This window comes from Lonchura striata, chromosome 10 (assembly GCF_050655825.1).
Source record: "Lonchura striata isolate lonStrDom1 chromosome 10, ASM5065582v1, whole genome shotgun sequence".
Classification (NCBI taxonomy): Eukaryota; Metazoa; Chordata; class Aves; order Passeriformes; family Estrildidae; genus Lonchura; species Lonchura striata.
Window position 1 is genome coordinate 7,994,096 of NC_140712.1, and position 25,349 is coordinate 8,019,444.

The 25,349-nt window shown below is 51.8% G+C and overlaps 3 protein-coding genes across 6 annotated transcripts in view; all 3 read right to left on the bottom strand.

The window, feature by feature from the left end:
* Positions 1–1,980: 1,980 nt before the first annotated feature.
* On the bottom strand, positions 1,981–5,756 carry NMB (neuromedin B). 2 transcript variants are annotated; one of them, XM_085588639.1, is made up of 3 exons: positions 5,608–5,756; positions 4,963–5,165; positions 1,981–2,248 (listed from the first exon to the last, which is right to left on the bottom strand). In XM_085588639.1, exons 1-3 carry the CDS (start codon positions 5,738–5,740, stop codon positions 2,240–2,242), a joined length of 345 nt encoding a protein of 114 aa, XP_085444765.1. In that variant the 5' UTR covers positions 5,741–5,756; the 3' UTR covers positions 1,981–2,239. The 2 variants fall into 2 exon arrangements, with proteins under 2 accessions (XP_085444765.1, XP_021409851.3); XM_021554176.4 differs by having other exon boundaries at positions 1,981–2,254.
* A 9,696-nt stretch (positions 5,757–15,452) lies between these two features.
* SEC11A (SEC11 homolog A, signal peptidase complex subunit) lies at positions 15,453–22,126 on the bottom strand. The gene is made up of 6 exons (XM_021554165.4): positions 22,012–22,126; positions 21,793–21,902; positions 20,060–20,209; positions 16,386–16,505; positions 15,885–15,942; positions 15,453–15,740 (listed from the first exon to the last, which is right to left on the bottom strand). The coding sequence occupies exons 1-6, from the start codon at positions 22,060–22,062 to the stop codon at positions 15,690–15,692; spliced, it is 540 nt and encodes a 179-aa protein (XP_021409840.1). The 5' UTR covers positions 22,063–22,126; the 3' UTR covers positions 15,453–15,689.
* Positions 22,127–23,713: 1,587 nt separating this feature from the next.
* Positions 23,714–25,349, bottom strand: part of ZNF592 (zinc finger protein 592) — a 34,395-nt gene continuing 32,759 nt past the window's right edge. For 2 of the 3 annotated variants that reach the window (XM_021554162.4, XM_085588628.1), the window contains exon 9: positions 23,714–24,799. In XM_021554162.4, the coding sequence (XP_021409837.3) occupies positions 24,302–24,799 (498 nt within the window). In that variant the 3' untranslated portion in view covers positions 23,714–24,301. The remainder of the gene's footprint in view (positions 24,800–25,349) is intronic. The other variant, XM_085588629.1, reaches the window with a different exon arrangement.

Sequence of the window (25,349 nt, forward strand, 5' to 3'; positions counted from 1 at the left end):
ACCTGCAGGGACAACAGGGAGCAGGAGAGGTGCTGAAAGTCAGCCTGGCAAAGGGGAGGGGAATTTTCACACCTGCCTTCCCCCCAGGTGTGAAAATTCTTGGGGGTGGTTGTTTTTTTCCAAAACCTGATTCAAATACTGAAATTCACAATAAATTAACTTCTATTCCCCAAGGTGAGCTGGTTCTGCCCATGGCAGCAGTTAACAAGTGACCTCACCCTTCTTTATCTCAACCCAGAGGAGAGTGATGGGGGCTGGGGACACACAGACAGGCAGCTGGGCAGGTTCTGGCTAGGTCAGAGGGAGAATGAGGATCTCAGGATCTCACCTGGGCGCCTCCCCCTCCAGTAAGCTCAGCAGAGTGGTCCCATGAACCCCATCAGGCTGCCAGTCCCTCACCAGCTGGCTGAGGGGCATCTGGCTTTCTCCAGTGTCAAACACAATTCACAGTGTCATTATTTTTCTTGCTAATAATTTGTTTTAAGTCAAAGCTTTACTCCAGCTACTGAAAAGGTGAGCTGGGGGGATATTGGGAAGGAATTCCTCCCTGGGAGGGTGGTGAGGCCCTGGCACAGGCTGCCAAGAGCTGCTGTGGCTGCCCCATCCCTGGAAATGCCCAAGGCCAGGCTGGACAGGGCTTAGAGCAACCCAGGATAGCAGAAGGTGTCCCTGTCCCTGGAATATGGCCACAAGGTGTGCCTTCTAACCCAAGCCATTCCATGATCCCCAGAGTGGCTGGCAGCCTTAGGGTGCACCTGTGAGCAGCACTTGCAGAAGGTATAGACGCAGAGTCTGCCCCTGGGACTGTTCCATCACCCATTTCAGGCAGGCCCCAGCTCCCTTCTCCTGCCATCCTGCACCACAAAGAGCCCAGGGCTGTGCCTCTGCCCCTGTGAGTGTTTAACTGCACGCATGAGGTGAGGGAGCACCAAGCCATCATCACAAAGCAGCCTCACAACCACACTGAGTGTTTGATGGCCAAGGCCAACGAGCCTGTAGCTAACCCTGAGGTGCCACAAGGCCAGGACTCCGACTGAGCCACAATCCCACCACAGCCAGGATAAGATTTTGCTGGGAACATTCCCAGCAAAGAGAGTCACAAATGCTCCAGGGTGAGTGCTGTGATCAGCTCAACCAAGTGTGCCATTTTATCATGTCAGGGTCTCCCTCAGTGAGCAGAGGCTGCAGGTGTCGGAACTCAAAATGTCCCTCAGACATTTTTGGATGTTCCGGGTCCAGGTCAGAAGCATTTGAGACCCTGGCAGGCAGCTGGAAACAGCTGTGATTTTGGATTTGAGCCATGGAATGATTTACCAACCTTGCAGGTAGAACAAGAAGTCACAAAAGTTTAGATATTAGAGTAGAAGTAGTCACAAAGTGGAAGGGAGAATTTTTGAGTGCTGTACAGGGGGGTTTTGGTTTTGTACATGGGGGTCAGAGGTTTTAAGATGGAGGGATCTGCCCTGTCCTCCCTCTCTTCTCCCTTACCTCCACGTTCTTGGTGATGTTGGCACTCACAGATTGGTTTAGAGTAGAAAAACACCATTTAATATAGGTAATAGGCATTGGGGAAAAACTGTAAACATGTAACACCTAATGTACCATATAAAAGAGAGCAGCAGCCCTGGGCAGGGAGAGAAGAAGCAGTCGGGAGTCAGAGAGGATGTCAGGGTGTGTGTGTGCCTCTGCCTGAGCTGTGAGCAAACCACAGCAGCCCAAGGAGAAAATCTTTTAGATAACTTGCAATAAACTGCCTTGAGACCGAACAACAGAAGACTTCTGAGCCTTTCTTTGGAAGCACGGGCTGGAGGAGAGACTTTACCACCACACGGAGCCACTGCTGACCTCTGGCATGCAGGGACTGAATCCAACCCCTCTGAGCTGTTGAGAGCTTCCCTTCACCCTGCCCCAAGGTGCTCCCAACTCCCCATTCCCCCTTCACAAGCCCTGGAGGTCTGCCTTCCTACCCCCACAGAAGAGTCTGGGCAAAGAACCAGCTTTATTCACACATCAGACATCAAGGAAACACAAAACATACAGGAACTATACAGGGAGGCCCCATTTTCACACACACCATCACTATGGACAATATTTCAGAAAGAATAAATAAAAGTGATGTCGCTATAGAAACGCACAAGGACAAGGCTCTCCTCTGTTCACCACGCACAGCCGACCCTGCAGACCTCATCCTCCCCAGGTGCACCTCTTCAGCTTGAAAAGTACTTCTCCAGCACCTTCGTTAGGAGCCCTTCTCCTACAAAACAAGAGAGCAGTGAGACATGGGGTCATGCACACAACCACCACCATCAGCAGCCGTGCTGGGACCGTGGGCACATCAGACAAAATTCCATGCTGGAGGGCAGTGGCACTTTCAGGGGTGGCTTGGGGTGGCACATGAGAAGGACAGAGCCAAAGCTTCCCATCTGTGCTCCAACAGCTGAACCACAACTCGGATGCTGAGGGCAGCGTCTGAGGGAGGCGTCATCCCAGTGAGGCAGCAGCCACTGGGTTGAGCTTCAGGGGAGAGCCTCATTCAGCAGAGAATGTGAGAAGGCAAAAAGAGACAGAAAACATGGCAGGGAAGAGTCACAGAGGGGTTTGTGGGTTTGGCACTGACCATAGGTCCCAGAGCTACACAGGGCAGCAGCTGCCTTCAGGCAGAAGGGCTCTCCCCACAGCCCTGGAGCTGTTCCACTCCACACACGTGGTCTCTGCATCCTGGAGAATCAATGCCACACACCCAAGGAGGTGGCAAAGGATGGGAAGGATCCTCCTCTGCCAGGCCAATCTTTGTCACCCAGAGCAACGTGGCAGCACTGTGAAGCCCCAGCACGCTGAGAGCCAAGCCTTGTCTGCCACACATGGCTTGAGATGGAAGCAACAGACCCTGAGCAGGGCATGGACCAGGAGTTTCACAGGGCAGCGCTATGAGAAAGCCTGTGAGGAAGGTGGGAACATGGCACATAAATCTATTCAGACTGGGTGTTGAGACCTGGTGTCCAGCAACTTTCATGCTGAAGGGAAAACTGTCAGGGTGGCAGGAATTTGGACTGGCACAGTGACAACCACAAGAGCAAGAAAAAAAATAAGGTCACACAGAACAGTACAACGTGGACAGCACTGAGAGGCACTGGGGAGAAGCAGTTCTGCAATATCCACAACAACACAGATGCGAGGATGCCCTGGGGATGGGTGGGAGAAAGGAGCAGCGCAGGAGTTGGGGAAGTGAAGTGCTCAGAGGTGCCCAAGGAGCAAAACCAGAACCAGCCCCCAGCAAGGTGGCCAAGGGGACCAGGGCAAGGGTTTGGGAAGAGGAAGCGAGGGGCAGGAGCCAGTTTTACATCAAGCAGCTCAGCTGTGATGCCACACGTGGGCACCGAGGCAGGCACTGGCCAGCCCCTGCATGGCCACAGACAAAGCACCAAAGCACCCTCCAGCAGCAGGGCTTTGGCACCCAGTGCCACACCTGGCCAGTGCCCACCCCGAGCACGGGGAATGGGCACTGCCAGGGCTGGCAGGACTCTGGCACCCAGCTGGAACCTGTGTTACAGCACCAGCACCCCAGGCAGCTTTTGCACAGGCACATCTGCAACGTGAGCAGCGAGGAGCAGCTCTCCCAAATTCACACCACGCTCAGAAACAAAGCAGGGCAGCACATCTGCCAGCTCTCCCATCTCAACAAGTGCCCTCCTGCTAAAAGGTTCCTGCGGGGGGAGTGGGGAAGGGTTCAGAACTTCCACAGCCCTCATGTCCTTTCCAGCTGCATCTGAGATGCCAACACTGCAGCAGCCCAGCACACTGCACAGGGAGTGGGGTAGGCTGCTGCCTTCACCATGCCCAGCTGTGTCCTCACTGTGGAAAGCCCTCTCCCCAATGGGAACAGCTCTCCTTTCAGGTTACCTTCCTCTGCTGGAAGTGAGTCCAAAAGGGGCTCGAGCAACCAGTGGCTCTCAGGCTCCCAGTCCTGCAACTCTGCTCCACCTGTGCCAACGAGGAGCAAGTCCTGCCTAACCCTGCACAGCAGAAATAGCTGCTAAAAAACCTGCATGCAGTGCTACTGGATAGCTCCTCAGGCATCTGGCTCAGTGGGACAGCACAGGTGGGACTGCCCTAAGAGGATTTCATCCTTTTTAGACTCCCCCTTACTTCCTGCACTGACTGGAAAGGGTGAAACACCAGGGAAGTGTGCAGGAGGCAACAGACAAGCAGAGCCACACTGACTAATTCCATTTATGGATGCAGAAATTCCATCTCTGGACTGAGCAATTCAATCTCTACATCCTGCCTGAAGATCTGTGCCTGTGCATTGCTCCCAGGGGCAGGTTTTCCACTAGGAGCTGAGTGAGCTCCAAGGTAAAAGCCACAGTGAGGGTCTGCTGGTACACAGTGGCACCAGTGGAGCTCCTGCCCTCTCCCTGCTCCCCAAAACCCGCTTGCAGCAGCAGGACCAGTGCACACATACTCTCCGCAAGGCTTTGTGCCCTCAGCATCGAGGGGTTCAAACCACAGTGACACAGAGCCAAAGCTCTTTGCTTGACAGATGCCTTTCCCTTCACATACTGCATCCCTCTTGGTCTCCTGCTGTAGAAATAACAGGGAGAAAGGATTTCCCTGTCCTTGGAAAAGGGGACATCATCCTCTTCTGCACCCGAGGAAGATCCAGATGCTTATTAACAACTCCTGGGGACCACCAGTGCCACAGCTCCATTGAAGTGTTACTTGCTCATCCTCACACCCTTCCCAAGCACCTGGGATTATCTGTCACTGCCCAACTAGACACAAGCCTCAGGACACTTCTCCTCTCTCCCTTTATGGTTGGTCTTAAGAAGTGGTTTAAGGAGGGTTAAAAGGAGGGTAAAGAGGGGAATGCACTTCTAGCAGCTGTGCAGGTGCTCCCCTCTCCAGCAGAGCTCCTCCACCTTTCTGCTCCGAGCATCTCCCTCTAGCTAAGTAAATGTTCACCTGGCCAGTGAGGTCATATTTCCCTTGGTTCTCATCCAGTAGCCTTTCTTGCAAGAGGATTTTCAGGAGCTCACGGGTCAGCAGTTCCATCATGTCCTCCAGCAGGGCTCGGAGAGAGGGACCAAAGACCACTGGCACTGCAGGCTCCTCCGCAGTCTCCAGGTGTGGGGAGCCTGTGACGCTCTTCTTCCCCATGAAGTGACCTGCAACACCACACACGGGGTGTCTGGGGGGACACAGGGCTCCAGCTGAGCTGGCACCGGCAACCCTGCACCGGCACAAACCAACGGGGAGCACCGAGTGACCTAATGCCCAAACCACCTGAGTCAAGAGAAACCCAGGAATCCCAGGTCCTCACTCCACATGGGATTTTTGGGAAACTTCCCTCTCTGTTCCTGCTGATCTCCGGGGTTACAGAGTTGCCACCCAGGGATGCTGAACCTCATATCCAGGGAAGCCAGACTGGTCAGTCTGTTGGGGATGTCGGACCTGCTGCCCAGAGGTGCAGGTGACTTCACGCCTGCCCTGGCCTCCCCCTGCCCCTCGCGGCACTGCCAGCATCCCGCTGGCGCGGTGGGAGCGGGGGCTCCGCGCAGGGCTCGCCGTGCCCGCACCTCCCGCGTGTCCCGGCCCCCCGCCCGCTACCTGTGGCCCAGAGGTTGCCGCGGGGGTTGACCTTGATCTTGGCGGCCTGGCTGCGGTGCTCGGCGAAGTCGAGGTGGACGGCGGGTCCCAGCGCGGCTCCGCAGAGCAGCAGCAGGAGGCAGCGCAGCGCCATCGCCGCCGCGGGACCCGCGCCCGCCGCCGCCGCCGCCGCTTAAACCCGCGGGGCGGGACCGCGCCACGGCCCGCCCGGCCCGGCCCCGCCCCGGCACGGCACAGCCCGGCCCGGCCCCGCCCCGGCACGGCCCGCCCCGGCACGGCCCGCCCGGCCCGGCCCCGCCCCGGCACGGCACAGCCCGACTCTCCGCCGCTGCCGCCGTGTGTCCCCCCAGCGCTCCGGCGGCGCGGGAGACGGGACAGACGCACGGCTGAGGCGGACTCGCCGCCGAGTCCAATCCCCATCCCCAAAACTCTCCATGTCCGTGCTTCCACCTTCTCCATGCTGCCTGTTTGCACTGGAGCTCGGCCAGGAGCTCCATCCCCAGTCTAGCTCAAACCCGTCTCCCAGTACAGTGCCTGCACACCTGATTATCGGGATGGGCAATCCGAGGATCCTTAAGGACCTGCCAGCTCTGCCCAGCTCCCTCACTTTCCAGAGCAGCCTCCCAGAGGATCCCACACACTGCAGGGCACGGGAGCCAGAGCCTGCGTATCACTCCTCACCTTTCCCACTCCCTTTGAGATTTTGCAGACCACTATTTCCTGATTACTGCACCCAAACTTTCCATGGATAATCATGATCCCCACGAGCTCCTCCTTTTCCATTAAAGGGATGGGCTGTGCCCAGCCATGCCAGGGACACAGACAATAGGGCCTGGGGCATAGACTGTGTGTGCCCAGAGCTCAAATGAAGTGAATTCCAGGTGAAACTGGAAGCATTTGATCAGAGGGCTCCAAGGCACAGGTTGTGCTCCGTTTCTTCTTGTCTCTTACCTGCAGCCAACAGGGATTCCTCCAGGTTCCACATTTACACAGGGATACTCTAAGGGTCTGGACCACAGTAGGTTGGGGTGAGTCTGGTGGGGGTACCCAGGGTCAGACATAATCCTGGCAGGTCCATGGAGAGGAGGAGGCGAGCCTGGGTCACTTGGGCACTGCTGAGCTCCCACAACACAGAGCAGTGACAGACAACAGGCCCAGGGCTGAGCTCAGCTGGTTCCTGGGCCCATGTGGATAGAGAGAAGTCCCAGGTGCAGCCCATGAAGGCTAATTAGTGTCCTAAAGGCCCTGAGAGCTTCTGCTGGATTTGTAGTTCCATAACTTGGCAAGGAGGTGCTGGTTGGTGGGGGTGAGATGACCCAGGGAATTCATTAGCAATGCCATCCTCAGCACGTGCTGCTGTTCAGGAGAACAGGGCTGGAGGTGACACGCTCCCCTTCAGCAGCAGCAGGTCAGAGTTCAAACTGCAAACTCAGCTCTAAGCTTACAGCAAGGAAAAAAAATCCCAAAGTGTTCCTGTGTTACCAGGCATCCTCCCAAAGTGTGTGAGTGTCCTCTTGGGTGGCCAGATCAGCATGGGCTCCCTCACTGTTCCAGAGATGTGCCACGGTGATGGACAGGGCCTTCTCCTCCTCACCCACCAGGTGTGACACCTCTGCCAGCCTTGTCCAGGTGTGCTGGAGGTCCTGGACTCAAAAGGGGGATTTCACTCCGCTCTCTCACCATGCTCTTCCCTGTGTTCAGCAGGAGAAGGGCTGAGCAGGCAGTGCTGGACTTGCCACTTGAGGAGGTGCCCCTTTAGGGTGCCAGGGGGTGCACGAATGCAGTGCTCACCCCAGATGTGGCAGCTGCAGCACTGCAGCCCCAGCTGTCACATTCACTTCACAGCAGCCTCGTGTCCCCACCGAGCCAGCAGAGACAGGAGACCTGGGGCCCCTGGTCCCACTGGTGCTGCTGGCTGGGGCCACTGCTTGGCCTCTGGTGTCCCCTCCCAGTGCCCACATGCCAGTTCTGCATCTGGACAGACAGAAACACCCCTGTCCCTTCTCTATTTCCTCTCTCAGCACGTGTCCCTCCCTCAATGTCCTGCACTGCCATTGCACTGCCAAAACACAGCTTGAAATGGATCGACACTATCCCGAGCCTTTTCTTAAAAATAGTTTTAAATTCACTCATGCTGGCCAAAGTGATGGAAATTTGGGGTGTCTGGAGAAGGTGGGGGATGTATGAAGGGCAGGAGGAGGAGGAGGATGAGGAGGAGGATGGGAGGTCCAGAGAAGGTGCTGAGCGTGAAGGAAGATCCTGGTGCTGCTCAGCACTGGCACAGCTGAGTCTGGCTTCTCCTTACCCTGGGGAAGGGGTGTTTTTTGGAAAGTTGAGCAGCAATCCTCCACTGTGGGGAACAGCAAGCTGAAGGGCTACCTGTAGGATTAGGGAGGCTGAAGCCAGGGATAAAGTGATCCCAATTACAGAGGGCAGATGAAAGAGCCCCGGGCAATTACGGCACCAACTGGAGCGTGACAGGGTTAAGTCCCACTCCTTCAGTGCTCCTCACAGGCAGCCCCAGGGGACAAGGGATGAGCGGTGGGAAGCTGCAGGGTTTCAAACAGGATGAAGGCTTGTGCACTGCTCTAATTAGATGCACAGCCAAATGCACCTAGATCTTGCTTCTTTTTCAGCTAGTGTTACCTCAGCCGAGGTGGGAGCAGAGGAACAGGTATTTTCCATCCCAGAGACACTGCTAAGGAAGCTTGGGAAAGGCTGGGAAAAGGAAATAAGGGAGGTCCTGCCCTTTTGCTGTGCCACCATAAACCCTCAAAAACTGAGAGGGTGTCAGATTAATTGCTGAGTACCAAGGCTTGAGCTCACAATGTGTGTGTGGGAGATGTGAGCCCATAACCCTGATTTGAAGTCTGGAAAGAGCACCAGAACAGCTACTCAGAGACGTGTTGGAGGCTGCAAGTGGAGCACAATTCAGGGCAGCCAGTGGGGCTTTATTGGGAAACAGCTGGTGGAAGGACCCGAGCTCAGCCCTCACTGAGCAGCAGCAGCAGCAGCAGCAGCAGCGCTGGGATCCAGGCAGGAACAGCAATTCCTTCCTCCACAGCAGCCTTGCTAAATACCAGCCCCAGACACCAACAGACAGACCAGTTTTTTTTCTGCGTTTTCCAGTCTTCACAAAGATGTTGCTCCTAATTTGAGGGAAAATAACTGGCACCCAGACCTGCTTGGGAAGGGCACAAGGATCTGAGCTCCAGAACCTGGTCACCAGCCTGGTGGGGTTTGTGGTAGATTTTCTGCCTCTCCCTTTGTCCCACTTTGGTGGGTCAGAGCAAGACACCCAGCCTGGAGCCTGCTGGGACTTCCAGCATTGCAGGCAGGAATTGACACTGCAGTGCTTCTCTGCCACTTGCTGTGTCCAGCTCAGCAGAGATTCACCTTCCCCACAGCTACCAGCCTCCAAGGGAATCCTCCCAGCTTATATATTAAAAAAACCTGTAGAAATTCTGCTTTATAAATCAGTTTTGCTGGCAGAGGTCAGCACACCGACTTTCCCAGGTGATGGGGCTGTTGGCAGCCCCAGAGGTGACTCTTTGGAAAATGGCAGGCTGCCCATGGTTAGATCCTCGAGGCAGAGGAGGGTCTGCACAGAGCTCCCCCTCCCCTCTCTGCAAGATTTCCCCTCCGGGGCTGGGTGAGAGCAGCCCTTCACCCCACACCCTCCAGGAATGTCCCTTCCCACCCAAAACACCTCAAAGCTCCAGGAATCCTCAGATGTTTTCAGCCAGAGGGAGCAAGGGTTGTTTTGTTCTGTTTTCCCCCAGCAATTGACACACTCAGTTTACTCTGGATGGCTGCTGACCACAGAACTGACATTTTCTCAGCACAATCTGTAACAACCCCGATGTTTCAGATGGTAACACTTAACTTGGAACCCGTTGTTTCATAAATAGAGTTAAAATTGGTTTTTCTCCCTGTGCACCATTTTATATTGATGTACATTGAAACTTAATCTCTTTTATTGCCCAGTCTTTTCCCTCTTCCCTTCTCCCTCTTGTTCTTTACCTTTTAGCAAACAATGTCCCCTGTAAGGATATCACCACCTGTTCCAGAGCTGCTTCCTTCCTTCAGGAGCCTTTGCTGAGGAACCTTGCCAAATACCTTTGGGAAATCCAGGTGGATGACCCCTGTGGGTTCACCTTGCCCATAAACTTCTGAATTCCATCAACTAGTTCCAAGTCTATTCTTAGGGTGTTCTGTTCCTTACCAAACTCCTGTCCAAGTAGGGATAAGATGAGCAATAACAGATGTGTGAAACAGGCACTAGTAGCAAATCCTCTAAACGCACCTAAAGATAAAGCAGGATTTAACCGGGTAAAGAAAGGAAACTACAGCTAGTAAATGAATGTAAAAACTGCACAGCCAAAAGGGCCTCACTAACACATGTAACAGACCAACCTGAAAATACCCTGGTTCAAGGGTTTTAAAGCAAGGCCCATTTTGTTTCTTCTCTGCTTTGCATCCAGGTTTGGAGTCCTCAGCACAAGAAAGACACGGACCAGTTGGAACAAGTCCAGATATGGCCACAGAGATGTCCTCAGGGCTGGAGCCCCTCTGCTCTGGAGCCAGGCTGGGAGAGCTGGGGGTGCTCACCTGGACAGGAGAAGGCTCCAGGGAGAGCTCAGAGCCCCTGCCAGGGCCTGGAGGGACTCCAGGAGAGCTGGAGAGGGACTTCAAATAAGGGCCTGGAGGGACAAGGGGAAATAACTTCCCACTGCCAGAGGGCAGGGATGGATGGGATATTGGGAAGGAATTCCTGGCTGGGAGGGTGGTGAGGCCCTGGCACAGGGTGCCCAGAGCAGCTGTGGCTGCCCCATCCCAGGAAGTGTCCAAGGCCAGGTTGGACATGGCTTTGACCAACCTGGGCTAGTTGCTGCCCACAGAAGGAGGTGGGACTGGCTGGGCTTTAAGGTCCCTTCCAGCCCAAATCATTCTGAGATTCCATGTTTTAGTACCTTTGGCACTGTCTGCACCCATAAGAGAGGTGGCCAATGCTGACAAGGGAGGGACTCCATGCTGTGGAGTTGAAGCTTCCCAGGCCCTGCAAACATCCACCTGGGCAGGCAAATATGTGCTCAAACTGATGGCTCTAATAAAAAACAAATACAAGGAGCAGAGGCTTTGAATGTCCCTATTTGTCTCTTTCACAGAGCTCCTGTGCCAATAAAACTCTTAGTAGCAGTTAGGTTGCTTCAGCTTCTTCTGCACCATTTTTCCAAAGCCAGGTCTTGCCACATGCCTGAGGGTCTATTTTGATGCATTTTTCTCTTGTTTACCAAGATTAAATCCCTCTGTTACATCCATTCATCCACAGGCAATAGCTGTTGTTTATAAAAGATACAATTTGAAATCTTGCACATCTTGTTTTCAACTCATTTTCAATTTTCATTTAAGCTGTAGATGAGTTGTGGTTTTCCCCGAGGTCTCCCTTTCACTCCACACTGCTGGACACACACAAATAACTGCTCTGCAAGAAGAGGTAGAGAAGAAAATCGTGTTTTCTTCCAGACAAACGCAGACCCAGCTCAGAAGTGTCCCAGCCAGAATTATACAGCAGAAATCTGACATCCCAGTTTGAGTGAATCAAGGCTCAGAGAAGTTCATTTCCTCCATATTATTTTTCCTTCAGGATTGTTCCTGTGGGGAAAGGGGAGGTTGGAAAACAAAGGTGATACCAAGACGTTCAGTGGAGCGAGATGCAGAAAGGGTTTTTGAATTGTTAAACAGAAGGAGCACAAATAGTCAAAAGAGGAGGAGCTGGGCTGAAGGAGCAAGAGACTGAGAGCATTTGCTCCATCCTGGATCACAGAGGTTCTGAATCACAAAAGCTGAATTGCTAGTCCATCCCTATTTAGCCTGTTCTCTGTGAAGATGTTTCTTTCCCCTGAGGTTTCAGGAACCCTGCTGCATCAGGCATTCACAGGACCTGCTAGAACTGAACAAGTGTATGAACTTCCCCATGAGCTGGGGTAGGTCTGACACACAATGTGCCCAGCCAGCAGGCCAGCACACACAGGCAGGTCCTGCTCCATGGGGCAGCAGAACTGTGTGTGATGGAGCTGGTGGGTTTTCACAAAAACTGAGGGATAAGCAAACATAGAGAGAGACTCTCAGAGCAGGGCAGACTAGGAACCCACAGCAAAGCCATCCAATTAGGGCAAAATAGAGACACCAAGGCAGATTTCTCAGGAAAGTCCCTGTGTCCCACATGAATCCAACATGCTCAGGCTGGTGATCTACTCTGGCAGAGACCTGTGGCTCCTGACAGGTGAGAACCTGTGTGCAAAGGGACCAAAGTGTTACGAGGCTGGGGAAAGCTAAAAGGGGCAGGAGGCTGTTCAGCTGGCTCAAAGCACAGCATGAGTGCTGGTTCTCTTCTCCCAGAGGTGAGAGTCAGATCAGTCACCCACCACACATCAACTCCCACCCTGAGCTGCTGACACTGTGGGAATGGCACAGGCTGGGCCCTTCTGGCATCACCCCAGTGCACCTCCCTGGAGGATGGGACCAGGACACTCCTCATCTGATTCAGCCACTGAGTCACTGGCATCGTGTGGGTCATACCAACAGCTGCTCTGCACTGCCCCTGCTCTGGCACAGGAGCCATCCCCAAGGCTCTAAGCACCTCCTGTCTTTCTTCTCTCTCCTGTGTCTCCTCTCCTTCTCCTGGCCAACTTCTGGGCTGTCCTGGGAGCTGCACATTTTCTTTGTGTTGTGCATTTCTCCAGCAGAGAGTGGTCTTCATGCATGGACCAGGTTTCATCTTGAAGATGCTCCTTGGAAAAAAATACATTGATCTGTTCTGATTTTAAGGGCACGAAAATCACCATGAAATTACCCAATCTCATTAAAGACAGTGGGGAACTGACCATCTGACAAAACCTGAGCCCTGTGAACCCCTGCAAAGCAGTAAGCAGCAACAGATCTGGATGAAGCATCGTGATGCTCATTGCTGTTCAACCAACAACTGTGCACTAAAGCATCATAAATACACAAAACCAGGCTGTCTCACAGAGCTCCAGCTTGCAGCACATCACCCCTCACAGCTCATTTCCCAACCATCAAGCTCTTGCTTATGCACTTAGATACAAAAAATATCACCCGCTAGAATTCCAGCAGCCATCAGACACAGCCCAGCATGGCTTTGCTTCATGAAATAGCTCCTGCCCATGAAGGAATCCGTGCCCTGAACTGTGGATGTGACTGAACTCTAATTAAGCACTGGAATTGCTACCAGAAAACCTGCCCTGTTTGGCTGTAACCAACCACAACAGACACAGGAGCAATGAGCCCTGGCAGATTTCGCCTTCATTTTTTTCTCCTTTATAAACCAGACCTTTCAACACCCACGTACTTTACAAGCAAATCCCATTCCTGTGGTGACATGAAGATCTCCATCCATTTCCAGAGCCTCCAGTGTCACTGGCTTTGCTGGAGCTGCCCAGACAGTTTCACCTCTAAAAAAAAAAGCAGCATAAAATTGAAATAAAACATAAACACATCAAGTTCTATCACCAACCACTCTGGCTCTGTGGGAGCTCAGCAGTGCTCCCAAACACCTCAGCATCAGCACCCAGCCAGACATCCAGCTCACTCCGTGGCTTTTCTGCTCAGCAAAGCAGAATAAATCTGGTGGGGATGGAGCCAGCAACAACTCTGTGTCACCCTGCCCCCATATCCCCAGTTTCCAGCCTGTGCAGGCTCATCCCCAACACTCCTTCATCCCACTGTGGCAGGAAAGGTACTGCTGGAAGGCAAGAGGCGATGTGGGAGGTGGCATGGGAGGTGGTGGATGCTAGAGCTGTGATGGGGTTGACTGCCAAATTATTCTCAGCCTAATTAAGAGTCATCTGCCCATTTCACAACTGCAGGAAACAGAACCACATTTTCAGCTTCACAGAGCTGCAAACAGGCACAACAGGGCCCGCGGAGATGAATTCCCAAATGCCACATGGCAGCCCCTGGTTTAGGGCAATTGTTCCTGTTCTTCAAGAGCCTGCAGACCCTGGAGAGAAGCCTCTGAAGCTGGGCTGCAGTGGGGGCTCCTGTTACCCCTCACCCCAACCGCCCTGCATTTTTCAAGCACTTTTTGTTCAATTCCTTCACACAGCACCAGGCAAGACCCGGGCACATCCTCCTGCAAGAGCTCACATTGGCCCTGTGCCCCCCAGCCCAGGGACTCCTGACACCAGCTGCCACCCCCTGGACATGTCAGCCTGCCATAGAACTGCAGGCTCAGCACTTTGAGAGCTAAACCTTGCTCCATAATCCTTTGTGTTTCAGCCTTTTTGGTTAAATTAACTCAGTGACAGGAATACAACTGCTTTCACATGCTCAGAATTTTGAAGGTCTGAAAGAGAGGACTTGGAGAGCAGCAACACTCCCAGCAAGTGTTTATGGGGAGGTGTTGATTACCAGCTTTCAGACAAGCTCAACTCAGCCCTTTGTGTGAGCCCAAGTCTAAAACTCATTAATGCACAAAAGCTGTTAAGGCTCAAGGCAAAGCAGGGACAGACTCGGCTCCACATGAGCTGCAAAGGCAGAAATGCCTCAGGAAGGTGCTCTGTAGTGATAGCAGCTCTCAAAGACTCTCTGCTCTCAGTGCTGCCTGTGTTTGACTTTTGACAGAACATCTCATCCTTAACTCAATAATTAAAGAGAAGCTTTATCCACATTTTCCTCTCAAGGGTTCTAACACTGGGGGCAAGAGATACAGATTTTATTACCATTTTTATTATGAAGTTATGATTACTCAGAGCCACAGGCCCAAGGTGGCTCAGTGCTGGAGGTTGAACCTGTTTGTAGACTTTGCAGGGCCCTAGAGGTGATGTTTGCTTTATCCTACATAGGGAACAAAGCACCTGGTAACATCAAAACCAGTAAAATGGCACCATTCACCTCCAGAGATGGGAGAGGCAAACCCAATGAGAGACATATGCAAGAAACTGCAAACAGCCATATACACCCCACTGGGTTTTGTCCTTGCTTTTCCTGACTGCTTTTGCTTTATACAAGCTGTGTGTGTGGCTGCAGTGACCATCTGCAATGATTCCTGGAGCAGTCATGGAGAAGAGCTGATAAACTGCAGCATCACTGCCTTGCACCTCCTCCCTGGGCTCTTTCTGACAATCTCCACCAGCAGGATCACAAGCCTGAATGAGAAGCTCAGAAAAAACAGCTGTTGTGGGTTTTTTATTTCAGACCCCAGGGCAGTCTGTAGCTTTCAGGTGACCTGTGAGACTTGGCCAGCTCACAAGACACCTGAAACCCTTTCCCAAAATGAAGTAACTTTTATTATTGCATCCTGCTAAATAATCCCTTGTCAAAGAGCTGTGGGTATTCCATCTCAATGTTTCTGTTACCTAATGCCACTATGCACAAACTAATCCTTTGCCGTCTTCTACCCCAAACACTTTGCAGTATTTAGGAAGATTATTTCAATGTGATTTACAGAAACACAGAAATATTGAATGATCTACAGCTCAGGACAGATTATTGTCCAAAAAGAGGTGAGAGGAGCAGCTGTTACTGCTCTGTGAAGAGAGAACAAGTTAGATGGTGGCTCTAGGAATGAGTGTGTAACAGCAAAGCCCAGGTATCCCCCAGGAGGCTGCTCTCATCAGGGCAATAACAAAAAACGTGGCAAGAGGCAAAATCTTTATTCCAGTTTCTGAATTGGGAAAAAACTGTCTTGGCCACAACTCACCAATGGACAGTTCAGTGAGCACAAGGGAGGGGGCACCTGGCCCGGCCAGGCACACACTGAGAACACGGTCCCAAAGGCACTTGGAGAGGAAGCTCAGCTTCAAAGTACAAGCACTAAACACTTTGGCTCAAATTTTTAATATAAAAATTCACTAAAAAGGCTAAAATGTGACAAACCATTGGAAATACTGTGACAAACATTCGCCCTTATGCAGTAAAAACCAAAACAAACCCAAACTGGCACAAAGCTTTGAAATGCATGCTTTCTTCTTTCTCCTGGTACATAGGACCATCAGCTACTTCAAATGTTCATCTAGAAAAATCCATGGCACCTTCATCTCGTAGTTCAGTACAAGGGATTACTCTCGATGGACCAGCACAAATAAACCCAGTAAAAAGAGGACTGCATACTGGAAGAGAGAGCAGAGGAGACACAGGAGTGCACACTGACATCTACAGCAGCAAACGTGCAGGGAACAGGGTTCTGCCCATGTTCTTATAAAGGAATTTTAGCTGGGGTGGGAAAAGCAGGCAGGAAATAGAAGAGCTCTTACCTTAAATTTTGGATAATCGTTCATTAAGATAGTCACTATTCCAATATAGGGCACAAATCTAAAAGAATAAAGGTTTTCTTAAAACAAACACTATTCCAGGCTGCAGAGGGAGAGTCACTCAAACATGCCAAGGGATGCAGTCAATGGGTTGGTGATTTCTTCTTCCCTGTGGCAGTGGGCCTGAGTGACAACCAGCCCAGAGGGTGTTTCAGCCTATGCCTGGTTCAGATTTCCCTTGCCTGCAAACACTGAGCCTCCCAGGACAAATCTGATCAAGTTTGAGCCCACGCTACCCTTCCATCTGTGTCCATCCAGCACCAACATCTCAGGACACAGCTCACAACTCAATGCCTTTGCTTAAGCCAAACTAAGAACTGAACTCTCCACACTCTCAGGCAGGTTACAAAACCCAGCAGGGACAGCTCAACACAAGGGGGGATTTACCAGATGACTTTTGGGGACAGCAGTGTGAAAAGTCCCATCATTTTTAACTTCACTTACCCTCTTGCTCGTCCTACTACATCCTTCTTCTCCAGCCAGTGCTGCCCCTGCTTGTAGAGTCCTCTGTCATCCACGGCATTGTTGTCTCCCTTTGTCAGAAATTTGATGTCTCCATTTTGCCTGGTAAAGACAAGACAGCCAGGTAAAGCAGGACAGAAACTTGTTAAAAGCTGTTCTACAACAAGCATGGAGAGACCAACACAAGGGCACTAGAAGCACCCATGTCCTACAATTCAAGGAGGATAAAAGAGGGATACTGTCAAATGCAGCAGAAAGCAGATGGTTTGGAAAACACTGTCACGGGAACAATGAATTCTGGCCCCAGCCAAGCTCTCCAGCAGAGGTCCAGAACAGTTTCTAGTGCAGGTGCAGTTATTGCCTCTTGGCTTTTGACCTGTCTTGTGTTGATCTTTCTCTTGCTTCACACAAATGTTGGGCTCTGGTCTCCCTACTACCAGACAAAAGGAGAGGGTGGGACTGAAGCACACAGCTCTACTCAGCAGTGGGCAGAAGCAAGCTGAAACTTAGAACTGATTAGGAAAGGGGGACAAAAAAACCAAATAATACCACGATGACACTGCATGAACTCACAAGGTGCCTACATCTGGAATGCTCTGGGCAGTGCTGAGCCCCCCAGATCCTTTTCTGCAATGGAGAGAAGAACCAGCAAAGGTTGAGAAATTATTAACAAGGTCTGCAACCACTTCCATACAAGAAACTACAGACCAGGACCCTCCAGCCTGGAAGAGACAGAACTGATGCAAGATATGACATAGTCCACCACAAATGACAGCAACAATCAAACAGCTTTTCATTGTCTCTTCCAATGCAAGAGCCAGGGTACCAAAGGAGCTCAGAAGTAATGGGTTAAAACCAGGCAGAGAAGGTGCTATGCAGAAAGAGGCACAGTGCAAACTAAACCATGCTTCTCTGCAAAGGTATTTTGGTTGGCAAAAAATTATACTGGCTGAAAAATTGACCCAATACTCCACAAAAAAAGAGGAAATTAAGCTACACATAAAGAACTAGGACTCTGTGCTTGAAATTGTAACCTGCAGAAAGCAGGGAAATTATCACTACAGAATAAACTAGACTCTCTCTAGTCTTTAATTAATCCTGAGATGAATTAGCTTGCCAGAATCAGGATTGTGGAGCAGATGAATCTGCTTTGACCAGGAAAATTTTGTAGATTCTTTCCTGGCCATTCCTGTTCAGATGCTGGACAGCAGCCCATGGCACTACCCAGGGACTCACCACTGTCACCTTCCTGTGGCACCTGCAGGCAGGTGCTGAGCAGGGGTGTCCTCAGTGCTTGAATCTCAGCTCTCAGAAACAACAGATGGAATGAAGAACAGGAAATCAGGCAGTTCTTTGGAGCTCAGGCTGTTTTCATCATGCCTGAACACCAAAAAGTTCCAGGACAGGAGAAGCTTGGAAAGGAAAAAGGGAAAAAAACCCACATCTCTTTCTCCAAAGCACATCTGGCTTGTTGTGTGGGAACAACAAACACTGTCTGCGAAAAGACAAAGATCCCCAGAGGTGCAGATAATGTTGTTTAACTCTGAACAGTGATGGTGTAGGAGTGCAGCACCTTACTGAGCAGAGTCAGGGCTCTGCCACAAGGCAGCATGAGAAGCCCATGGTGCACTTCTCTGCTGTCTGAGGTGAGTGACCCTGCTCCAAAACCACTAAGTAAATTTTGAATGCAGACTCTGTGTTAGTAATAAAGAATGAATTCAATTTTGGGCTGAACAAGAAGAAAAGGCCAGCAAGTAACAGATATTTTCTCACTGACACATTATTGATGTGAACTGGGGCCTGAGCTGGCCCAAATCATAGAGAGGACTATTTCTGTCTTCCTGTATTTTGACACTTCTGTCAGCTTCTGCAGAGACTTTTCACTTCCAAACTGGCACTAGAAGTAGTGAAAGAAGCAACTGCTCCTAGGTTCAGGCTGCAATATGGATTTTCCAGCTTATCTCTCCTAATAAAAAGATTAGGTTTGTGTTTGGTTGTTTCATTTAAGTGAAACAACCAAAGATACTAAGATACTGCAGAATGGTTTCACCCTCCAAGGATTGGCACTATGGCCCTGTTACATTTAAACAAAAAATAGTGCTTGATACCCAAATATCCAGAGATAGAGGCAGGCAAAAAAAGAAGGATGGGCAACATCTGAAGAGAAAATGCTGCACAGAACAGGGGAGGAGGAAAACTGCATTTCACTTGAAAGAGTTCCCACAACATCACAAAAAATGCTCATGCAAAATTAGATGTTAAATTCAGCCCGTAAACTGAACTTATTTTTAAATCAGTGGTATCAAAGAACAGCACTTTAAAAACTGACACTGTTCTGGGTACAGAATAAATCTGAACAGCAAAGAATGTGCTTTGCCTACTGGGAGAGGCATCGTTTCGTTACCTCAGAGCCAGGATTCCAGCTGTGTATTTATGTGCACAAGGCTGGTCATTCTTCAGTTGGACCAGACAACTGGTCTGGATATTCCAACATCTTTGGGAAAGGGACCCTGTCCATCCCATCAATGTCTCAACCAGAGGAATCCTCAGAAGCCACCTGGCTCAGCTCCAGTTCATGCCAGAAAACATTCACTCAGCAGAAACAGATGCTGGGACCCCAACCAGTTGCCTCCCTGAGAATCAGAGGACTGAAGAATCAGGGATTCAGTTCAAGATTCAGTTTTCACTCAAACAACTCACATGGTTGGCTCATATTCCCACAGACTGGCCTGGAGAGGCCACAGTTCCATCCAGCAAAACAGGAAAGCTCATGACAGCAGTGGAAGCCTTGGCTGGAAAACTAAGCTCTGATCAGCCATAAAAAGAATGCCTGTTCCATTCCTTCAGACACACAACCTCCCCAGTGCTGAGAGTGACCAGTACACAAAGACTCTGAGAACAACAACACAACTTCCTAGAGAGATGAAAGGCCCTGAGTCTGCATGACAGCAAAGACCAGGACCATAGAGACAAGCTCTAAAATAACACACATGGCACACGAACACCCTCCTGCCACAGCTGTGCCCCACAAACAAGACTCACTTCTCACACAAATGCAGCCATGCTACAGCAGACAGCACAGCAGCTCGGGACAGAAAGGGACAGTCAGTGGTGTCAGCTTCCAGTGCCTAAACGGGCTCCAAGAGAGATGGAGAGGGACTGCAAACAAGGGCCCTAGAGTAACAGGGCAATGGCTTCCCACTGCCAGGGTTAGATGAGCCATAAGGATTAAATTCTTCCCTGTGAGGGTGCTGAGGCCCTGACACAGGGTGCCAGAGAAGCTGTGGCTGTCCCTGGATCCCTGGAAGCGTCTAAGGCCAGGCTGGACAGGGCTTGGAGCACCCTGGGATAGTGGAAGGTGTCCCTGCCCTTGGCACAGGGTGGAGTGAGACTGGCTTTAAGGTCCCTTCCAACCCAAACCCTTTCATGATTCTACACTTTGCAGTGTCCAGGGCACTGGCACACCTTGTGCCTTCTTCTGGATGATCTTTACAAGTAAACAAAGCAGGACAGATTTTGTCTGTCTGAAACTTCTGTGTTACTTCCTACAGCACCTGGATTTCTATGATTGACATCCCCCCATGTGTTTACCCAAGCAGATGAAGGACATCAGTTAGGGAAACACCAGCAGCAGAACCCCCAGATTCTTAACATACTTCTCATGGATTTTCAGGACACGATGGACTATAGGAATTTCCCTTCCTTCTATCCTAAAGACGACAATTTCTCCCACTCTGATTGGATCTTCAATTCGGTTGGTGAGGAACAGGAGATCTCCTCTGTGGAATGCAGGCTCCATACTCCCGCTGAAAAAGAGGAGAGAAACAACTGAACAACATTTAAACACTCAGCACCAGGTTTTGGAGTTCATGGCCCTTTAAGAAAAATCTCACAAGAAGCTCATGAGAAAGAGAAGCTGTGGACACCCCATTCCTGAGAGTGTTCAAGACCAGGCTGAAACCTTGATGAAGAGCTTCTGAGAAAACCACCTTGGAGACTGGGCAACTGTGTAACCTCTACTGCAATCAGGTTTTCAAACATCATATTCCCAGCAGTTTGGATTTGTTGGGAAAAAAACAGTGCCAGTAACTGGTGTTACAAGCACATCCAAAGGGAAAAGCTTTTTTAATAAGCAAAAAGCTGACGATGAACACTATCTTTTGATTACTGAGCTCACCATTGGCAGGGCAATGCTGGCAGCTCTGTAATGATAGGAAGCTTTCTTTTATTTAATTTATTTTTTAGAGATATACAGATTATCCTCAGAAACAAAGCACTGAAAGCTTTTTTCCCATCTGAAATAGACAAAAGGACTTGCCAAAAATTTGTTACTGTGATTCATTGCTCTGCTTAATTATCTCATTTCAGGCACCACGACTCAAGTTATTTTTCTTCTATCTTGTGAATGGCAATTGTTACCAACTACTTATCCTCCCTAATTCCACATAAATAATGCAAACCAGAACAATGAACTTCAAGTACCGCGTGCATTTGCGTTTTATCTTCACAGAGCACAGCAGATGCAGTTCAGAACAACAGATCAATCACTGGAGAGGGGCTGTGACCTGTCTCACTCACTGGGAGGAGTAGGGGGAAACATCTGCCCTGTACCTCATCAGGAGGGAGTTTTGGTAAGCAGCACTTGGTCATGGCATTACAGCATTTCTACATCATGAACACTGACACAGAGACACAAAGAAAAGGCCAATGTGGCCACAGAGCAGGTGCAATATCCATGCCAGCATCCAATGGCAGCCCAAGGAATTTGTCCCAGGCAGCAGGAAGGTGGGAGAAACACGGGTGGTACCCACTGCAGGGCACTGCTGTAAGGACAATGTGTGACACCCAAAACATAAAGTGACAGTGGCAACCCTTAAGCTCAGGATCACCCCTGTAATGGACAGTCATTGAATCATTGCAGATGGGCTGGAAGGGACCTTAAAGATTCCACCCCTGCCGTGGGCAGGGACAGCTTCCACTAGTCCAAGGTGTTCCAAGCCCTGTTCAGCCTGGCCTGGAACACTTCCAGGGATCCAGGGACAGCCACAGCTTCTCTGGGCAGCCTGTGCCAGGGCCTCGCTGCCCTCACCGGGAAGGATTTCTTCACACTGACCGCTCTAAGCCTGTCCTCTGGCAGTGCTGTCACTGTCCCGTTACTACCGGCCCGGGTATAAAGTCCCGCTTCCTCTTTTCTACCAGCCGGCTGACAGAGCCCGGTGAGATGCTCTTCCTCCCCGCTCCCTCTTCCCTCGCTGCTCCCGAGCCTGGATTCGGCTGCGGCTGCGGCCGTGTCTGAGCCATCCCGGCGGGGCTGCCCCTCGGGGGCCCGGCGATTCCCCAGCCCGGCCAAACCCGCTGGGAGTTTCAGCCCCCGCGTCCCGGGACTGACCTCAGCACCACCACGATGGGACTCTCGCTGCCCGTCACCACCATGAGCCCCTTCCAGATCATGAGGGCGGAGGACACGATCATGCCGAAGTTCAGCACCTGGTAGTACAGCTGGGGAGGAAGGGGGTGGGTCAGGCCCCGCCGCAGCGCACGGCACGGCGGACCGGCCCCTCCGCCCGCCCGCCCGGCTTTGCCCCCGGCCCCCCGGCCCCTCCGGCACCTGCCGCTTGTTCATGCGCCGCACATCGTCCAGGAAGTCCAGCGACAGCATCGCCGCCGCCGCCGCCGCGCCCGCACGGCCCCGGCCCCGCTCCCGCTCCCGCTTCCGCTTCCGCCCGCGCCGCCGCGTCAGCGCCGCTTCCGCCGGGAGCGGGGCCGGGCTCCGGGAGCGGGGCCGGGCTCCGGGAGCGGGGCCGGGCTCCGGAACGGGAGCGGGCACCGGAACGGGAGCGGGGCCGGGCTCCGGGAGCGGGGCCGGGCTCCGGAACGGGAGCGGGCACCGGGAGCGGGGCCGGGCACCGGAACGGGAGCGGGCACCGGGAGCGGGGCCGGGCACAGGAACGGGAGCGGGCACCGGGAGCGGGGCCGGGCACCGGAACGGGAGCGGGCACCGGGAGCGGGGCCGGGCACAGGAACGGGAGCGGGCTCCGGGAGCGGGGCCGGGCACCGGAACGGGAGCGGGCACCGGGACCGGACACCGGAACGGGAGCGGGGCCGCGCCTCGGCCGCTCCCGAGAGAGCGCCCAGCACCCGCACCCGGCTCAGCACCCGGCTCCCAACAAAACACCCAACACCCGCACCCAACAAAACACCCATCCAGCCAACACCTGCACCCAACAGAACACCCATCCAGCCAACACCTGCACCCAACAGAACACCCACACCCAACAGAACACCCATCCATCCAACACCCACACCGAACAGAACACCCATCCAGCTCAAGCACCACGTCCAGCAATGCCCCGCTCCATCAAAAGTTTTCCAACCATGGCCCAACTCCATCCATGCCTCTTCCAATCACTCCCATCCAGGGAACACCCAGCCAACACATATCAAACCAAACCCCTATTCAGCAACACCCAACACTCCTTACACTTCACACCCCATTCAGCCAACATCTCATCTAACCCTACACCCCCTATGACACCCCTCCCAACCTCCCCCATGCTACCGACCCCACATCCAACCAACACCCCACATCCAGCCTTTACTCATCCAAACACACCAGTCAACATCCAGACAGTTCCAGCAGGCCGTATCCAAGCATCACGAGACCAGATGGTGATGAGCCCAAGCAAGGAGATAAATAGTTCTTAAATTATTTAAACATTGTCAGAGTAAACAATAACAAGCAGAGTTCTGGCTCAACAGAATGAAAAAAATAATGGTATAGAAGGTAATTGTATTACACAAAGCATGGGTGTGACAAGGAATGAGGAAAGAGTCAATGTGACTACATGGAAAGAAACATCTCCTAAAGGATGGGTAGTGCCGAGCCACAGCAGGAGAGGAGTTATGGAGCTACTGATGGAGTGCCAGCCCCTGCCGCGCTGCAGGATGGTGGCTCCTGCTGTTCCAGCACCTCTGTGAGCTGAGCTCTGCTCCTCTCCTCTCAAAATGAGCTGTCAAGGAGCCTGGGCACCGATACATCAGGAGCTCTGGATGTACACTCCAGCTGACCCCACTGAGGGAATGGGGGATTTATCCCCTTCTGGCGATGGTGCCAGTCTGAGCTCCCCACTGGGATGAGCCACTGAGCACCAGGCCTGGCAACGCCCACCCCAGGCTGGCTTCCAGACAAACAGCAAACATGGCCCCGAGGGGACCAGGCCCTCCTCAACACCTTACTCACCGGGGAGGACCGGGGCTACAAAATCCTCTTTCAAGGATGATTCAGGTCCAAGACATTTCATTAAACTGCGTTTTGGAAAAGAATGTTGTTATTTGGGCAACTAAAGAATAACCAGCACAACTTACAGCTCAAACCCATCCCGTGTAACGCAGATCCCAGATCGGCCAACACGGTCCTGACAAGCACGTTTGGCTGAGCCAGCATTATGAGTTAAAATGAGTAACACAAAGGCAGGATGGGGAGAGAAAAAAGAAGCCATAAATAGAAGGAGAAAGAAAGGGAGATTGGGAAGGTGAGGCCGGGGCTCTGGGCAGAGGCAGAGGTGGTGCACACTCAAAGGAGAAGAGCTCATCTGAAGGAAACTGCAGCGGCAAAGTGCTCCTGGATCCTCAGGAGCTAGCCAAACCCCACTGAGGATTCTGGCCCTGCCTTCCCTTTTCACCTCTCTGGGCTGGCAGAGAGTTAGTGCTTAGGATGCAATGGCAGGGCTGGTTTTGCTTTTTTCTGTTTTAAATTTCCCTTACAAATAGGAGTTGCAACGTCCATCCCAAGAAATCAACAGAATATTTCAAAGATTTGCCCCATCCCCACCCTGTATTTTGAGTAGAAACCCCCCAACAAAAAACCCCCAATCAACCAAAAGGGCTTTTTTTTGCCTTTAAGTCTTAAGAGACTTTGAATGATTGTTCTGTGAGGTGCTGTTGGGGCCTTCTGTGCCACACGTCTGACTGTGCTCACAAAGAGCTGAGTCCCTTTTGCACTCTTTGTACTTGTTTTCTTCTTCCACCGTAGTGTTCAACTCGCCATTGTAGTCCTCGTGTCCATTCTTACTCATCTCTATTTGTAACTTCTGCCTCTCATCTTCCTCCTCCTCCTCCTCCTCCTCCTCATCTTTGACTTTATGAACAATGAAGAGGTGTCTGTTCAGAGAGATGTGGGAGGTGTAGCAGAGGCCGCAGAACAAGCACTGGAAGGTGGAGCTGTCGGTCTTGTGCCGAGGTATGTGTTCCTGGAACTCAGTCCGGACGTCCGTGGCAAAGCCGCACTTAGCGCATTTCCAAGGCGCTTTCAGTTTTTTGGCTGGCGGCGCGTCCAAACCCGCAGTGCTCTCTGCCTGACCCAGCTCATCCAGTGCCATCCTCTTTGGAGATTTTGCCTTCAAAAAATAAGATTAAAAAGTTACTTTATCATTTGAACCCATGGAAAAGTGCTAGAATCCACACGCGTGTCTGAAGATACCTGAGGGTGAAGTCATGCCTAGGGATTCCTGGGGCATTCCCTTCCCTCCCCACACCCAAAAACCTCAACCGGTGCACAGGATTTCAACTGTTGTCCTGTGACGTGAGATGGGAACGCTGCTAGAGGCTGGCTGAGCAGAAACATGATGGGGAAATAGTTTAGAATCAAGGAATCATGAAATGGTTTGGGTTGGAAGGGACTTGAAAGCTCATCCAGTTCTACCCCATGCCACGGGCAGGGACACCTTCCACTATCCCAGGTTGTTCCAAGCCCTGTCCAGCCTGGCCTTGGACACTTCCAGGGATGAGATAGCCATGACCTCTCTGGGTAAAAATTTGGTTTGCTGTGGGAACAACTCAGATTTTAGTGTGGGAAGGAGGAGTCCACAGAAAAGGGACAACTGAGGCACACAGGGGTGGTCAAGAGCCCAGACAACCCTTCTCAGATTAAACTCTGAACATTCTCCC

Bases quoted from the DNA above. Each gene is read 5' to 3' on its own strand.
- NMB (XM_021554176.4), bottom strand. From the start codon at position 5,740: ATGGCGCTGCGCTGCCTCCTGCTGCTGCTCTGCGGAGCCGCGCTGGGA. The intron at 5,166-5,607 runs GTAGCGGGCGGG...GTGGTGTTGCAG, and splicing joins CGGCAACCTCTGGGCCACAG to GTCACTTCATGGGGAAGAAG.
- SEC11A (XM_021554165.4), bottom strand. From the start codon at position 22,062: ATGCTGTCGCTGGACTTCCTGGACGATGTGCGGCGCATGAACAAGCGG. The intron at 15,943-16,385 runs GTAAGTGAAGTT...TTATTCTTTTAG, and splicing joins GTAGTAGGACGAGCAAGAGG to ATTTGTGCCCTATATTGGAA. The intron at 15,741-15,884 runs GTAAGAGCTCTT...TCTCTCTTCCAG, and splicing joins ACGATTATCCAAAATTTAAG to TATGCAGTCCTCTTTTTACT.